We start from the raw sequence: 18,961 nt of genomic DNA, 5'->3' as shown, positions 1-18,961 counted from the left end.
ACTCTGAGCTGTTAAAGTGCTTATTGGGTTTTGAAACCGGTTCTGCGTTGGTTATTATCAGTGTTCGCACACTAAGGTGTCTGCTGACTGGTCTAGGATATACTCAAGTAGCGGGAGAATTTGAAGTGCTCGCTGATATGTTAGGATACGATATAATGGTAGATGGGGCTTGTTTCAAGTACATGGAAAGTGGCCTTTAACCAGACACTCGTAGATAATGGTTCATTGTCCGCACTTGATAGACTGGTTACTGTAGAATTTGCACCAATCGTGCCAAAACATCTTGGATTCACGGATTTAATTTTATTTTTAACTTCGTCTTTTCCGTCTGTTTTTCGAAGATAAACTTCAAAGATAAACCTCACGTAATTGATATAATAATGGGCCACTAATTACATTGTAAAAAAACTTAATTATGTTTTTGAAGAACAACAATTAAATTAACAATTTTGTTTGTTGATCTCAGTCAGTTTAAGTTTTATTGCAAACACAAAGAAATGGTAAAAAATGTATATAAAGTACATAAAAAGTAATGTACTCAGACGAATAAAAATGTAATTAACTTACGTAAGTTTATTATATAATAAAAAATACAATTTGCGTATGTACGTTTTTTTCATACAATTTTCCTTGAAACTGTAACAGGCTGCTGACTGCGTATATTAAAATCCTTGTTTGGATAAACAGCCACCTCTTGAGAATTTTATTTGTAATCATTGAGAACATTTAAATCATAAGAGGCTTGAATCATATGATGTTGAAACTGACAATTTTAATGTGATAATGGAATATATTTAGGTAATTATGGTTTATAAGGAAAATATCACAGTGTCGGGATATATTCGATTTTGTAATAACTTTGTAGATAATTGTTCAAAAAGTTGGATTTAAATTAGATATTATTGGAAGTAAGTGTTGTAATAAAGTTTAATATCTACAATGTCTATGATTATTGGTTGTTTTCGATTATTCTGAGGAATAAAAATGTCACTAAGAGAAATACCGGATATCATTAATATAAAATATCTTTTTAATGGTAAATGCGGGATTAGTTGGTGATTCAATCGGGTAATATCTTTGCACATACTTATAATACAAACTTCATTTCAATAGCAAGTACTACTTGGCTGACTTCAGCATTTAAATTTACATTTTGAAATTCATATAAAAGATGTTTATCTTGAAATTGTTGTGTTTTTATTACTGTAAAATGTGTGAAGTGGTTTATTTGCATTCAGACTTGAACTGAAATTAAGTGTTTTTAATTTTCAGCTTTAAACCAAATCGAGACACTTTAAAGTTGAGAAATGTGTCAAGATTGTCCAAATAAATCACTCATAACTTTAATAAACCCTTTTCGATGTTTTGTCTTAAGGAATTTTGGTTGAATCATCATACAATTTGCAATTTCTTCCCATCTGAGAGAAAAGAAACAATTTTAACACTTAAGGGGTCAAGTATAGTAACCTTTGGTCGCAAATTAATGTTAAGTGCGTAAAATTGCCCACGAAATAATGTAAAGAAAACTCTTAATTTAGTACTTATGATAATTATTATTAAAGATAGTACATGTTTAGTAATATTTGATATTTAAGTTAATTCTGATTGACGGATGGGCCATATCTTGGTGGTATAAGATCTCGCACGCTAAGCCCTTCTAAATTATTAAGATTTTACGAAAAATGTTCTAACTCACTTGGATTATTATGTAATTTCTTCAGACCGGGAACCAAATCTTGAGGTAATGACTGTTAAAAACTGTTAAAAAACAGTTGCATGTCTTAACGATTAAGCATATGGTACTATTTTGAGGCAGATAAGCGATTGGCTGGAAATATGAGTAATAGTAAGATGACATGAATTAAAATCTTAATGATTAATAATGGGCAGAATGAGCATAGAAAACGAGCCCTTTTTAATCATTTAGATTTTAATTCAGGTCATCTAACTGACTTAGAATACCACCTTATTTGCTGACTCATTGTTAACGCAAAATCTGACGCAGGGTCTGTCGTGTATCGGATGAGTACCAGCGGATGGACCTTTAAACAACAGCGAAAATTGTAATTCTTAATGATTAAGCCAAGTACTTAATGATTGCTTATATGCAAATGCATTGGCTGTAAATGAAGGTTATATAATCTTGCTACGGTTATAATCCAAATATAGTAATATTTGATATTTCATTCTGATTAACAAATGGGGCTATATCTTAATGGTACAAGATTTCGAGTGCAGTCTGTATGACATTAAACTCATGTACCCAGTTTCATAAAAATGTAAAACACTATCAGAGGCTGAAATTTCATACCTTTGATAACATGGATTGGTCTGTTAGCCTATCTGATAATTTTCATAATTAGTTACAAGTATGAATTGAAACTAGCCGAATGATTTGCAATGATTATTTTGTTTGAGTACTTTGATAATTGATTGCCGAGGCAAACATTTTGATAACTGTGCAATCTTTGCAAACATGAATAAGTGAGATTAACCAGGAGCGAACTTTCCATGTGATGTAGAAAAAGGGCGAAATCCGAAGGTCGGGTGCGTCCAAACGCTCTCTCTCGTTGCTTTATAAGATTTCATTCGTTATCAACATGCTTTTCAGTTGTTATCGCACATTTTGATAGCTATGAGCCAGGTATTGGCAGTCACTCATTTTATTTGACATGATTACCAAATGAAAACCTTCATAGGAGTTTTATCACAATTTTCCACTTGAAATATAATCTCTTGTTTTTATCACCTCACTTCACACATAATCTCTAATCTACAAGGCACAACTATGCTCCCAGTGCCACTTGTTAAATAAATAAACTGATTAAACATGCTATCATTTATGTAGGGAGATATGATAGCAGAAGAAAAGATTTCCACAAATTCAAAATCTGATAAAATTTATTTAAATGAAGTATGGGGAATGTTTATATATCATGAAATATTTAGAACGTTGTTTAAAGGGTTGTGTTTTTTGGGAGGACTTGCGAGCATCTATATGCTGCAATTTATCGACAAAGTCTGACAATATGGTATGGTACAAACACAGACAGTATTATTTTTGCCATATCATAATTCATAAAAACTCGTAAAATAACAAACAGCAGCTGTCAAAATTAGGAAAACAAGCGCAAAAAAGCGGTGAACATTCCCAGCATGTCAAGGTAATAAATAGGCTTTGGCATTAGTATCTCATTCATGAAGAATAAAGAGACACAGTCAACAGTTATTAACCCTATGACATAACGCTATTTGAAGGATAATATTCTGACTTTTTTTACAAGTGTCTCTCATTGTCTTAATTAACTCTGACGTAAAATTTGTCTTATGACTTCGGCATTGCCATTTCTTAAGTGATCAGGTTTTATACCTGTGAACATTTTTACGTGGAAAGACAGTCTGCATGCATTGTGCATTCTAGATAATATCAGTTGTACATAACCAACATTTTCTGGAAAAAAACGTTATCACTCTCTGTCTCGCATGCAGTATGCCTCTCAGGAAAAAAACAGCCTGAAAAAATTGTGCTACGCAGCATTCATGGCTATTTTTGGAATAATTTGTCATTGCAGCAGCAAATTTAACCCTTCAAATTGAAAATTGGCTGTTAAGATATTTTCATGAAATTTATCAAAACATAAAACAAACTTTTTTATGTTTAAATTGAATAAACGCTAATGTATGGATGAGAAGTGAAATAACTATTACATGGAACCTTGTAGGAGTTTTGTCCCTTGTTCTATGTTGAATGTCATTTCAGACCATAAAACGAGCCATGTATGACAATCCCATAAAAATCGTGATGCATTTGGCTTCCAAAAATCTGTAATATGATATCAACCTTGAAATTGTTACCCTTACTGCATTAACAAAAGCCCCTTCATCAGAATCCCCTTATAAGACTTCAAGAATGTGTCAACATATGTTACCAGTCTGACATCATTTCAGTTAAAAAAACTCCCCAGTGAACCTTTTTACAATTATAAGCAGCCATAGACAATGTCTTACTGGAATCGAAAAGCTGCTGTGTTATGATCTGTGCATGATTTAAAGTAGATGTGGCAGACAAGAATGCAGGGCCCGATGCCTTCACAGGAATATCAGAGTTTGTTTTTACCGTCAGTCTGCAGATTGTTGGAAGAAAGTCGGCCAGATTACCATGGGATTATGTCGGCTTACAGAAACTGGTTGACTGGGCCATAATGATCTTGGCTACGAGTGAGACTATTTAATACTGGATTTATTCTATGTTAATGACTGAATTTAATCAGTATTTATTAAGAAAATTCCACCCTTGGCTTTGAGACAAAGGTTTAATATCGTCTTTGAGGAACATACGAGATTCTTAATAGTTTCTCAGTGTGTAGTGAATAATGATGAAGTTTGAGGAACATATTTAGTGAATAATGATGAAGTTTGAGGAACATATTTCACAGAATATGTGCTGTGGATTTCTTGGATAGTTACAGTGTTTGATTTTAATTAGTTTGAGAGGAAATACTGTGACTTGGAAACTTTGTTATTTGCAGACAAGGTATGGAAATTAGATCATTATTCCTTGTGGAATTTCCAAGTATAGAATACAGCTATCGACTGACTTAGACAATGAATCACATTAGCTGTTTTATGTTTTGCTAGCAACCAATTCTTGGAAACTATTGCCTGTATTTCCCAAGGTGGTATTAAAATACGGAGGCATTATTGCCATAATGTTGCTGGCAATGTCTAGGGACAGTGCACAAAACTCTCAAATCCTATTACAGTGGAAGTAAATAGTGACAGAGCGTGACACAAATTACAGCCAATTATATTAGATCATGTCTCTGCTGTATCATTGTCACTTTATTGCGAAATATCTAATTATCAGAATAAACTATGATTGTTCCTTACAGCTTTCCATGACTTTGAACTTTGTGTAGGTAGAGTAATGATTGAGTATTATACAGCTTTTTATGGAGCTCTCCTGACACATAGAGATATTTACCAGACATATTTTTAACTCCTGAGACACAGCACATTGAGATCTACTGACACATTTAACTGATATATATCTCGCCTGACACACAGCATATAGAGATCTCCCGACATATATTACTGACATATATCACTCCTGATGCACAGAGCATAGAGATATCCTGACACATACAACTGACATATATCTCTCCTGACGCACAGCACATAAAAATCTTCTGACACATATAACTGACATTTATTTTTCCTGACGTACAGCGCATAGGGATCACCTGACACATATAACTGACATATATCTCTCCTGACACACAGCACATAGAGATCTACTGACACATTTACCTGACATATGATGTCTTCTGACACACAGTGCAAAGAGATCTTCCAACACATATAGCTGTCATACATGTCCCTGACACACAGAACATCGAGATCCCCTGACACATGTAACTGACATATATCTCGCCTGACACACAGCATATAGTGGTCTCCCGACATATATAACTGACATTTATCTCTCCTAACATCGATACAGCACAAAGAGATCTCCTGACACAATTATAACTGATATCTCTCCTGACACACAGCACAAAGAGATCTCCTGACACATATAATTGACATTTATCTCTCCTAACACTGAGCACAAAGAGATCTCCTGACACAATTATAACTGACATATATCTCCTGACGTACAGTGCATAGGGATCTCCTGACACATATAACTGACATATTTCTCTCCTGACACACAGCACATAGAGATCTACTGACACATTTACCTGACATATGATGTCTTCTGACACACAGTACAAAGAGATCTTCCAACACATATAGCTGTCATACATGTCCCTGACACACAGAACATCGAGATCCCCTGACACATGTAACTGACATATATCTCGCCTGACACACAGCATATAGAGGTCTCCCGACATATATAACTGACATATATCTCTCCTAACATCGATACAGCACAAAGAGATCTCCTGACACAATTATAACTGATATCTCTCCTGACACACAGCACAAAGAGATCTCCTGACACATATAATTGACATTTATCTCTCCTAACACTGAGCACAAAGAGATCTCCTGACACAATTATAACTGACATATATCTCCTGACTTAAAGCACATAGGGATCTCCTGACACATATAACTGACATATTTCTCTCCTGACACACAGCACATAGAGATCTACTGACACATTTACCTGACATATGATATCTTCTGACACACAGTACAAAGAGATCTTCCAACACATATAGCTGTCATACATGTCCCTGACACACAGCACATCATGATCTCCTGACACATATAAATGACATATTTTGCTACTTACACACATGCAGCACATAGAGATCTCAAGACACATATTACTGACATATTATATATCTCCTGACACACAATGCGTAAAGATCTCCTGACACATATAACTATATAAATATTCTGACTCAGCATAATGCATTATTTCTCCTTACACATAGGACTTCGCTGACTCATAACACATATTTCCTGACACATATCTCCTTGAAGCATAACACATTTATATCTCCTGACACATAGAGCTCACATGACGCATAGAGCTCTTTTGACGCTTAACGCATTAATATTACCTGACACATACGTAGAGCTAGTCTTACACATAGAGCTTATATTTCAACCCTTAAAGCTCCTTGGATCATGGCAGCTCTAAAATTGCAGTCTTGCACTGTGCATAGCAGATTGACTAAAGCTCTTCTATTTTTCAACTTAAGGACCATCTTCATAAATCGCCATGCGATAAGTTACAAGCACAGATGAACCCACTGCACAGGTCCAGTATTTTTTTATTCTATGGTGATTAATTTTTCGGACAGTTCGGCATTTTCACACATGGACTATTATTGGCCACTGACCTGAATAATACATCCTCAGACTCAACTGTATGGGACTGATGCATTTACAGACATTGTAAACACAATAATATGGTTCTATAGTTTGCTTGATCTGTGAATCAGTCTATACCGGTTGTGCCCCCAATAAAAACCAAAGCTTGAATTCAAAACATGATACTCATTCTATTGTGTTTTCTCTTTAAAAACTCGATCAGCCAAAATTGAATGTGGCCGCAACAAAAAATAAGCCTGTAACACACTAATATTGGTTCTATTTTTGCCAAAACCAGCAATTTCCAGAGAATGTTTAACCCAAGAATTTAAGATGGATTTCTTGTAAGACTGTAATTCTGAGAAAGAAATTGTGATGGAAAGTGAGGGTTTTCTGATGGGTGATTGATGCTGGGGGGATTTTCATGTTTATTGTTTAAAAAGCTGATGAATATTTATAGGTCATTATTCAAGCTAGACAGGCAATTACGGCCAAATGATAGCTAATGCCCATCATTACAGGAAGAAATTGAGGCCTATAAAAACCATTTTGTGTCATATAGATGGGCTTATTAGATGCAGACTTTGCGGTGTTCGGATGATGGAATAAATGCCTCATGCAATTCCTTCGGACATATTGTAGACATAGATGTCACATGAGAAAACAAGCTTTGGTGGTTCTGTTGGTATGTTTTAATGGTCTTTTATGATGAGGATAAAAGTATTGCCTTTTCATTATTTCTGGTAGTTCATGCTTATGTAGGAAACATAAACGATAGCTTAGAAGTGTTGTTTTTTTCTTTGGGCAGGGGGTGGGGGTTCAGTGGAATGCATTAATTTTAAGCTTTCAGGCAATTTGCATTAATTTAGTTTTAATTAAATCTTCTTTTTTTTAATTCAATCTTAATTTCTTTATTTTTAGAATGAAGTACCTATATATTCAATTTAAAGTGTTAATTTGGCTTTCAGTTTGAGTAAAATTAAATTATTTATATATCCAATTTATAAGTGTTAATTCTAAGCTGTTTGAATTAAATCATGATTCTTAGATTAAATTATATATACGATTTAAACTTATTAGTAGAAGTAAATCATCCTTCTTAGATTAAAATGACTACTATAATTTGTATTGCAATTTATATGTTTAATGTTGAATTATTTGATGAAAATTGATCAGGGTACTGACAGTATTTGTTAACAGTTTGTCGTTGGGAGGGGAGAGAGGGGGGGGGGAGATAATGTAACTTATGAGGGACATAAAATGCCATTACAATAATAACTGTGAGAAAAGTTGATGGGATTGGAAAACAGCGGGAATTGAAACAAGTTACCGAGCTGCTTCCAGTTGGGATGAAAATAAGTATAAAACATGCGATAAAACTGTTTTTTCCTGTAATTCAATTATCAACTTGTCAGAAACCAGGAGGGAAGGATCTGGCAAACGTTTTTTTGTAGGGTGTTTATTTATCAATAATCTTCACCGCTTCATAACATGCCAATAGAATGTTTTCTGTTTCTCTCTCGAGAGTAATTATCATGATTTGAGATAGATGGGAATAAGAAATGTGACTTGCCGAGTGAGATATGGCAGAAGTGGGATTTTGTCGGAAGATTTGTGCACCAAACTACATGAAAACCTCCGTGTGGTGTTAGTTGCAGCTGCGTGATACCCTCTTTAAGCTTAATTAGGTGCTTCATGTTAATTCTTCGATAAGCGGAAAGCTCTTGATTGTATAATAAGCTTGTCTGTAATTATTCGTAGAAAAAAGAGGTAGAATGTCATTTGTCTTATTTCGTAATCATCCATTGTGCAAAACATTCAAAGTAGGGCTTCACCTGGAAAACCAGGATTTATATCCACATATATAATAGCCATATGAGGTAGTAGGCACCATCACTCTTGCCCAAAACTTTTATGAGTTATGCCCCTTGAACATTGCAGACAAGTTTTAGCATCCACATGTGGTGGTCTTGCCGTATTTGAAGCTAGTTATTGTGATTTGAAACATTCTGTGTCATTGAACATAGCACATTCAGAAATAGACATTGTTTCATCTTTCTGTGTCATTGAACATAGCACATTCAGAAATAGACATTGTTTTTTCTTTCTGTGTCATTGAACATAGCACATTCAGAAATAGACCTTGTTTCTTCTTTCTGTGTCATTGAACATTAAGGACTTGTATGTGTCATTGAACATAGCACACTCAGAAATAGACATTGTTTCTTCTTTCTGTGTCATTGAACATAGGACTTGTATGTGTCATTGAACATAGCACACTCAGAAATAGACATTGTTTCTTCTTTCTGTGTCATTGAACATAGGACTTGTATGTGTCATTGAACATAACACACTCAGAAATAGACATTGTTTCATCTTTCTGTGTCATTGAACATAGCACATTCAGAAATAGACAATGTTTCTTCTTTCTGTGTCATTGAACAAAGCACACTCAGAAATAGACATTGTTTCATCTTTCTGTGTCATTGAACATAGCACATTCAGAAATAGACATTGTTTCTTCTTTCTGTGTCATTGAACATAGCACACTCAGAAATATACATTGTTTCTTCTTTCTGTGTCATTGAACATAGCACACTCAGAAATAGACATTGTTTCATCTTTCTGTGTCATTAAACATAGCACATTCAGAAATAGACATTGTTTCATCTTTCTGTGTCATTGAACATAGCACACTCAGAAATAGACATTGTTTCTTCTTTCTGTGTCATTGAAGATAGGACTTAATGTGTCATTGAACATAGCACACTCAGAAATAGACATTGTTTCTTCTTTCTGTGTCATTGAAGATAGGACTTAATGTGTCACTGAACATAGCACACTCAGAAATAGACATTGTTTCTTCTTTCTGTTTCATTGCATGAGCATAGGACATCCAGAAATAGACATTGTTTGAATCAACGATTTGTTAGCATTGATGGTACTTAATTTGACCACAAGAAGACGAAATAAATGTCGTTATTTCTAATGAAGTACCAGAGAACATTTACAATCCAAATTTGTTCAGCAAATGGAGATCAATAAAAACGTATATGGGAAATTGAGAAAGCGCCATGGGAGAAATTTTCAACTGCAATAAATCCATACTTCACTGAGCGTTTATGGAGGTTTTATATGCACATAAAACAACTCGAACGGTTTTCGTCTTATTCTGTTCACTTTTAAAAGCAAGGTGATGGCCTTGCCTAAGGTTGTACATGAAGATGAGTTGTATAAATGGTGAAGAAAACAAACTTTCTGGTGAGGATATCGTATCGCTGGCATCTTGTGTTCAGCACATAAGCCATGTTGAGTGCACAAGAATCAGTGACTGCTGCCAAATCAAATATTTGAAACGTCCCAGACAAATAGGAAACAGTCAATGAATGTCAACAAGAAAAGATCAAAAATCAATTTACACCACAATGAGTATGACCTAGAGCTCTTGTTTACTTTGTACTATCTGTCTGTGCCTTCAGGAGGAGTGTAACCTATTGAATAGTGGCTGCTGACCTCAGCTGACCTCTCCTACCAGGTCACTCAGGTCATTATCAGTGCTCCACAGGGAGAAGGCATTAAACAGTGCATTAGAACTGCCGACTACCATTAAAATTGCTGACTAATTGCCCCAGGGAGGCAGCGCTGATCGCTGATCGGATATTGACTGGTCAATCAACTGCCTTGTTTAGAAGGTGTGGAAAAATCCTGGAGTGGATTATTAGCCTGTATGATGCTGGCTGTTATAATAACTGATCCTTTTGAGGTCAGGAGGAAGGAAATCTTGTCAAGAATTGCAATTATTTGTATGCATGTGTACTGTACAATATTTGTTCTTGTTTTCACAGTGATGGCAAACTATAGCTGCTACTTGAATTGCATCTTGATGGGTTAATTACCCTCACTTGAACAGATGGTATTGATCAGGCTTTATAGTGATATTTATGGGAAGTTAATGGTTCTGATGCAGCTAAGAAAAGTTAAATAAATATGAATTTTTTGCCATTTGGATTGTTATAGTAGATGTGGGATGTAGAGTTTGTCACTAAACGTTGTCGCAGTAATTTATTACCATGGTAATATTATTGTGTTCAAAGCAAGAATGTTACAGCAATTCTTTTTATTGTGAGTGCGTGGAATAAATGCGTGGAATGCCAATGGCAGTGAAAGTTCCGGGGCTAATGTGGAAAGACCGTGACTTAGGCATGCTGTTACTGACATTGTGTGGATTTCATTAGGAGAAATAATGACAGACACACAGGATTCCAATGATATCAATTAGTGAGCTAATTGCCAGGGAAATTACACAAATTTGGCTGCTATAACTGCCAAATTAACTTTTATTTGTCTTCTAATTATTGTGTTCTTTACCGAGAAAGAGTTGGAGCAATTATGTTTGTGTTTGATTAGAGTTCGTCAAGTGGATAATGGGCGCTCTATTAGCTAGTATGTCTTTGTCGTAAAACAATGCTCATGTGAGCTTTAAGGTCGTATGTCCTTTAGTTATTGTGTCACAAGATTTCCAAGTGTGTGTACTTTACTATCACAGATGGGGCAAGTTTGTTCGTTGATGGAACACCATTGTACCATTGTCGAGCTCTGCAAATAATATTTTGTTTGCATTTACTTGTTATGACAAATTGTCAGTTGCATTTCTATTTGATTAAAAGTCTTTCGATCTGAATATTTCAATCAGGTTAGACCTTTTTGACTGATAATTATTTTCGCTCATTAGTTTTTTGAAGAATACGTGTCTCGGTATTTTGATTACCTTGATTGACATGTTTTTGTCATTGTAGGTATTCACAAACTTTTAAACCATGGCCATAATTAAAAACGTGTTCCATATATTCATAAGAAAATTGGTACAAATGTTGCCAGATACAAATTACACACGCATGTGTAGCAAGGGCCATAACTCTTGCTTTAATTTGTTTTCAATTGAGGAGCTTTTGTTACTTATTCATGGAATGAGTTGTGTAAATAGTTAATGATAAAACTTGCAAGAAAAATTGAGGTGAGGTGCTAGTTGCATTATTTTGTGCATCAGACTGTGTAATCACTTAAACTCAAAAACTGCTTTGAATTGTTTATCTCAGACCTTTGAAATTGTTTATACCACCTCGAATTGTTTGATCTTCGCACTTTCCATCAACCGTTTGCCATTAATCAGACTATATCACTTAATCACAAAAAAATCTCATGAGTTTATCTTAGAAAATTAATGTTATTTATACCCCATGAAATGTCTGTTATCGTCTTACAACACATTACTATTAAAAATAATATCAAACAGAGCCGGATAATGTATGATTCTATTTTATGTAATAAATAAGCCTTATCACTTAATGACTGCGTTAGATTATGATGGCGATGTTAAGTAGAAAAAAAAATATAGCCTAATATTTCACATTATAAAGACTGAAATTGATATTAAGTTTCATGGAGGTTTAAGGAGAGAAATTAAGAAAAAAATAGCGACACCAAATATTTCTTGTTTATTAATAGTTAACATGTTTGTATGAATAATTGTCACTTGTAAAAAAAATGGTTTCACAATTAATCACTGAAAGTCTTATAAAGGCATAATATTTGCATGCATTAATTTTCATACAACAGATTTTAAGCGGTATGCAAGGCGTGCAACGTGGCCTTGAGATGTTTGACTCCAATAACTAGCTGCATAATCCCAATTAATGAACTCCGAAAAAGGATGTTAATTTTGCTTGAATGCTTTTTGGTGCAATGAATTTGTTTTCCCTTACATATGGCAGTATTTTCGTGCTAGACTTGCCTTTTTTTGTTTAAATTCAAATGTGTATGACTGAAATTTTGTGTTATACTTCCTTAAATTTTGAATACTTATTTCTGTTTACTTACGGCTGTATTTTTGTGTTTACTTACGGCTGTATTTTTGTGTATTTTCAGGCATCTGATGCCAGCCTCAGTCTGGACATCTTCAAGCCACTGATCCCAAATAACATCAAGTGTTCAGGTAAGAACCAAATAATAACCGAATATGTTTGCTGTCATGATATCTATAAGCATATGTTAACGGTTTATGTTTTGTGGTTTTCCGGTTAGCGCAGTGGTTAGCGCACTGGCTTCTCACCAAGGCGACAGGGTTTGATTCCCAGGTTGGGGGCATGCGAGTTTGGTAAGTGGTCACCAAGCCGAACAAATGGGTTTTCTCCAGATACTCTGGTTTTCCCCACAGCACAAGACCACACTCTTGTGCAACATTGTGCCAACGAGAGTAACTTAGTACAAGTTATCATAACTTTCTTCATAATCGTTGTAAAATATAAAATGTTTAAATAATAATTGATTTATATAAGTATGGTTATGGAATCCTACATTGAGTGTACTGTGCATATATCGTATTATCTTAAATGTAAATTTTGACATCCAGAGAACAGACTTTAATGAAAATCAGACTATGTGCAAAAACTATAAAAAAAAATTGTGAAATTGCCGAAATTCAACACGCCGACAAATATTGCCGATCAAAGGATATTAAAACTAAAAATAGTAGTTAAACAAAATCAGTCTGTTCTTTTTACAATTTCATTGTCAGTTAAGCATATTGTTGAGTTTCTGCAATCATTGACGTCATTGACGTCATCATGTGTTTTCTGAACCTCTTCACTGTGAGAAATCTAGGTCTTTGCTGTTGCATCTGTAGAAAGCATTTGTAATTCGCATAATGTCTGATAGATGGCTGACAACTTCAATTTGTATTGAATTTGCATAGAACCTGCACAGGGAACCCCATAAACTCATTGAGACAATAAATTATACAATGGGGGAATGGTAAATTCACTAAAGACTGATTGAATTTACCAGCATAAAAAAGCACCACAGACTAATGGAATTTATGGCATTAAGGTGTTGAATGTTTTTAAAGCTGCAAGTTTTAGCTGTTTTCCATTATGTTAGAACTATGATTTTGTTTTTTGTTTTTCCTTTTAACAAATTATTTTGTTTTAATGTTGATTGTGATGGAGTTTTTTTGGGGGCTGACAATTGTTTTTACAGGATTTGGAATTTGTTAACAAATTGATGGTTACTGGAATAAACAAAATTGAAGTGCAGTAATTTGAGAAAAGCCATTAACAAACACTAATGGCAACATTTAATACTCGGCAGTGAGACAGATGCATTTTCGAGAGACAATCATTTCCGCTTTTTGCGTTATTCCCCCAACCTGGGCACATGGTCTGCATTGATTTGGGGCAATGTATTTAGTATGCACTTAAAGCCTTATGTGTGAGCCACTCGAACATTCTTCAAAATGAATGACGTTTCCATAGCAACGTCACTATTTCCGCAAGAACGATGAAGTGGTATTTGAGTGGTTCGTAAGAGGTGGTTGAAGAGTCGAAGTGGTCTCTTCTATGTCCAATGAAAACTTAGCAATCCGACACAAGGCCCTCTTCAAGGTCCCCCCCTCCGTACAAAGAGACAGTGGTTGAGGACTGAAGTGTTCCAAATGTGTTGCCCGATTGATTGATTGTGAGTCAGAAAGCCAGGCAGGCAGAAGTTGTCAATTTTTAAGTGTATACAGTCTGTGATCCGTTTGTTTTGTCATGAATAAGTCATAATGTTATTTGAGAAACTTGATTTTTTTTTTATAGCAAGGCTAGAATGATATATAAATCTATTTACGAATTTCCTATAAATATAACACTGCACTTGAAGCTTAGTCAGTGAAATTAGACTTTGATTTTATATTCTAGTGCTTAAAACAAGCGGTGTTAAATTGTATAGAATCCAGAATTTGAGCAAGCCCGCAAAGCATTTTCCCAATGCAGGGCTTGTTCTAATTTCGACCAATGGTAGCTGCTGGCTTTGCTTAAATGTATCATACAATGTAACCCCCCCCCCCCCCCCCATCTCCACCCCTAAAAAAAAAGATACGATAAACACACAAAAAGAAGGGCCAAAAAATACCCCACTAAAGATCTAATATGCACTTATTGCTAGATATGCTTCAGTGGTTAGCGTACTTGAGATATTTCTTATGAGTTCTTGTAGGTTAAGGACACGAGCCTTGTTTTAGAGAGCCATCATTTCGCGAGACTTATCACTCAAGTGCCGCCACTTACAGGCCTTGATTGTTCTAATAACATTAAAGGGGATGTAAATGCGTATTTTATTGCCCAATAATCCCCTTGCCAGAGTCTGGTTTTTCTTATAACATGCTGCTTGAATCATTGAGCCACTTAGGAAATATAATTTTTAACAGTGTGCTAGAAATTAAGATAATGGGCTATGAAAATTGCTCTGAAATGTTATCGCTAAATAAAACTTAAAATATTGCTTTGATAACAAACATGGAATTTTGAACATAGTTAATAGATTTAAATTCCTGAAAGCACTAAATAAAACTTATAACACTTCTATGATAACAAACATAAAATTTCGTACATAGTTAATAGATTTAAATTCCTTAAAGCAAATTTTACTGTATGTAATAATCGTCATCGGGGGATCACAAATGGCAGCCATGCCTTCTAATGCACCAGTCAATTGTAACCACGGCCCCCCAAGGTCCAGGGGTGAACTTTGGATAGCCGGGGAAATGGGCGGTGTTTTTACCTTTCAGATGGCCCCGCAGTGCCGGGTGAATGCGGTGGCTTTGGCTTCGCGCAAAATATAGCGATGAATTGGCCTTACCTAGCATCCCTGGGTGCGGGGGCATTTGGCGGGGATTTGACCATCGGGTCGTTCCCGCAGGGCGGGGATTTTTTACCCGGGGTTGGTTTGACCGAAAGTCAAAGTCCCCGCTATTCCCCGGACCTTGAGGGGCTGTGGTTACAATTAACTGGTGCATAAGATTGGGACAAAATGGTTATTAAAATTGTTTCCGACGCTTTCAACTTCATTATTCAATTAAGCGGGAAGTCCTTCAATGCAGAAAAATAAGTAGAGAAAATCAAGCAAATTTTATCCGTAATAATAGAAAATGGCTAACATATCATTTTTAAAAAAAGAATCATTATGTTTTCTTGAATAGCTCTTAGCCTAAACAAAATACTACTGAAAATATTGACTAATCAAGTCGGGATTAAGATAATATTCTAGTCACCAATTTACAAATGTATTTTCTCAATATTGAAGTATTACTGAAAGAGATATAACATAAAAATACGCTTATAATATTATACAGGAGATAAATCTTGACAAAATGTTATTAATATTATTTCAATGTTCATGGTTTGAAAATCGATAGAAATGAATTTGGACTGAGGCAAAAAGTATTGCTAAATGCCTGAAGCTAAATCTAGTCATTCGACATGTACTTTTTATCAGTAAAAACAAATTATGTCCTTTTGAAACTATTTCAATAACAAGTCAAGAATTGCGAACTTAATTTCATTCTTGTTATTTTTAATAATATATTTGATGTGATAACAGTTTGACATTCAGATTAATGATCGGAGTGGCATGGAAATGGGAGAGTGGTCTAGTGGTAAAGGTATCATGATCTCTTTTCCAGAGAGTTTGTGCAAGTGGTCTAGAACTTACAAGGGGCAAATTCTCTATACCTCTTAAAATGCATACTATTACTGGTTTCTATCAAGGAAACAGACTTTAAGCATATTGCAAAATTGTGAAAATGGGGTTAAAAGTATTATAAATGTGTATGTTTGTGTATTTCAGTACAGGGAGGCCCTACTCTGTTGCAGCCCCCTGTGTCTACACAAAGTAAGACAATCACTACGGCAACCCACGTGAACACCTCAACCACGAGTGATGTGACTGTTACTTCCACCGTCACCACCACAACCAGCTGTCTCTCGCTGCCCGGCAACACCATCACCACTGCTAGCGTTACTGTGACTACCGCACACCATGTTGTGAGCACCACCAGTAGCAGTAGTCACCAGCACCACCTGCAACAGCGAAAGTCAATACAACAACAACAACAACAACAGCTGAAGCAAGTGCAACAACACCTCCCAGCTAGTCATCATCCTAATTTTCATCATCAACAGCAACAACAACATCAGCAGAGTCAACATAAAAGCAGTTATCATCAAAATTATCATAATCATCAGCAACAGTTAAATTCTGTGGAATCGAAATATCAGCATTTTAATCATCAGCATAAGTCAAATAATGATAGTCGTGATATACGTGACTCTCACTTAGCAAACAATACGTCTTCAGTGATTAAGCGACGGCCATCACCGCCGCCGCTGACACGCACAACTCGACCATCATCTCCGCCGAAGCATCGCTCGCATCATTACCCGTCTGTTTCGCATCACTCGCACACCTTATCGTCTTCTGTGCCAACGTCTCTGCCACCGAGTTCTGTGATCAACCGTGAGTCGAGGCAGTCTAATCGACCCCCGTCGCGATCGACACCCCGACACGAGAGCAGTCGAGATCGGGACATTTACCAGTCCCTGCCACCCAGTATTGGTCCTTCATCCAAACCGTTATTTACTCCTGGCTTACCTGGGTACGTATTTGTCTTTTTTTGCATGTATAAAGAATATATAACAATTTGAAGAAGAAATATCAATGGTAAAATTTCACACTGCTCAATTTCCAATATGGCTACATTCCTCGCTTTTTGGTAAAACAAATTTTAATTTGTTTAGACTTAATTGTACATTATGGGAACCTTAAAAAAAATTAAATGTTTTCGCTAGTGAATAATTTTGTCTTTTTTGCCCATGTCTTTTTTGCCATTAACATACTGTAAAGTCGTACTGTCGTAAAGATGCATTATTTGCTGAAAATTTCTCTTACCAAAGCAATAAAATCTTGGAAATAAGGCTAAAATAGTAGCTTGTCATTTGCGCACCTCGTTCAACCCCATTTTTTGGAAAGCTTCAATTCACTTGAATTGTTTATTTGACTTGAAACATGATGTTTCAAATACTGTGCAGCTTTTTAGAAAGGTCAAAGAGTGAGACCATAATTCATTAATTATTAAGTATAAATAAAAGGCCAAAAAAAAATGTGTGTCATGCAAAACGATCCTACCAGCCAAACCATTGTTTACCATACAGTTTTTTTTACCCTTAAAAAAGAGTAAAAAAAAAGAATTGTATCTATATATCTGGATCTGATGTGTCTATGGATCCAGATTCCAAAGGCACCTGTCAAAAAAAATCAACTATATCCCTACCTTTGTTTTTGTTGCCATGGACCCAATTTATTATTTTCGAGGCCTGAGCACTGTCTGACTTGTTTTGATGTATTTTGATACAAATAAAAATACTATCCACTTCAGAGAAGAAAAAACTTTCTGCGGTCTTATTGTTCATTGATGGAAAAATAAATGAGCCGATTACGAAAAAATATGTCTTCAGTAAATATGTCTTCGTTTTTGCAGAAAAATATGCAAAAGATTAAATTCTTAAGATTGAGTTCTGGTGTCCTATGGAGTGACATATTTGATTTACATAACAGATTTAATGGATGCAGATTAGCTGGTAAATTGTTGTATGAAGCAGGTTTTTACAATGTCAGATCAGGTTTTACAATTGAAGATGAGAGATGTTAATTTGTGATGCACAGGGGTTTTATTGAAAAGTAAATTAATGTTTGATGATAAAAAGGAATAAGTTTAAGTTCAAATGTACTTTTGTGCTTGTTACGAAATGTTTTTAATTTTAAAAAACCATTAGAAAAACGTAATTGCCTTATTTATTACATTTTTATGTTTAAGAACAAATTTTTCATTACAATTTTAATGTATGCTATTTTAGTAGCACTACTGACTTTACTGAGTGCTGTTAACATTCAGTGGTGTGTCCTTTTCGACTGAAAATTTTGGCGCCATTCATAATCAATAATAGGTAGTTTTCACGAAAAAAAAGGACCGAAAATTTAGAACCCAAGAACAAGTCAACTAGTACAGATATGTTAAATTGCAGTCTTTTAAAAAATATTCAAACCAAGAATCTTAAAGGAGGATTTGCTTTGTTCTTTTGTTTGCAATATACCATGGTGAATTCACAGTTTTTTGGCATTTTGTCATTATTTGCGCATTTCTTAGGGTCCTATAGGTCCTTTCACGAAAATGTGGGAAAAACACTGCTATTGTTGACCTTTAAGGAAAAAAAAAGCTTACAAAAAAGAAAAACAGAATAGGATGAGAAATTAG

General features: G+C 35.1%; 1 protein-coding gene across 3 annotated transcripts in view; it reads left to right on the top strand.

The window, feature by feature from the left end:
* LOC128230573 (autism susceptibility gene 2 protein-like) overlaps positions 1–18,961 on the top strand; it is a 121,755-nt gene that overhangs the window by 84,509 nt on the left and 18,285 nt on the right. For all 3 annotated transcript variants that reach the window (XM_052942980.1, XM_052942978.1, XM_052942979.1), the window contains 2 exons: positions 12,760–12,826; positions 16,498–17,305. In XM_052942980.1, the coding sequence (XP_052798940.1) occupies positions 12,760–12,826; positions 16,498–17,305 (875 nt within the window). The remainder of the gene's footprint in view (positions 1–12,759; positions 12,827–16,497; positions 17,306–18,961) is intronic.

Source organism: Mya arenaria, chromosome 4 (assembly GCF_026914265.1).
Source record: "Mya arenaria isolate MELC-2E11 chromosome 4, ASM2691426v1".
In the NCBI taxonomy this organism is placed as follows: Eukaryota; Metazoa; Mollusca; class Bivalvia; order Myida; family Myidae; genus Mya; species Mya arenaria.
The sequence above is the reverse complement of the archived record's forward strand: the minus strand, read 5'-3'. Positions and strand labels throughout refer to the sequence as shown.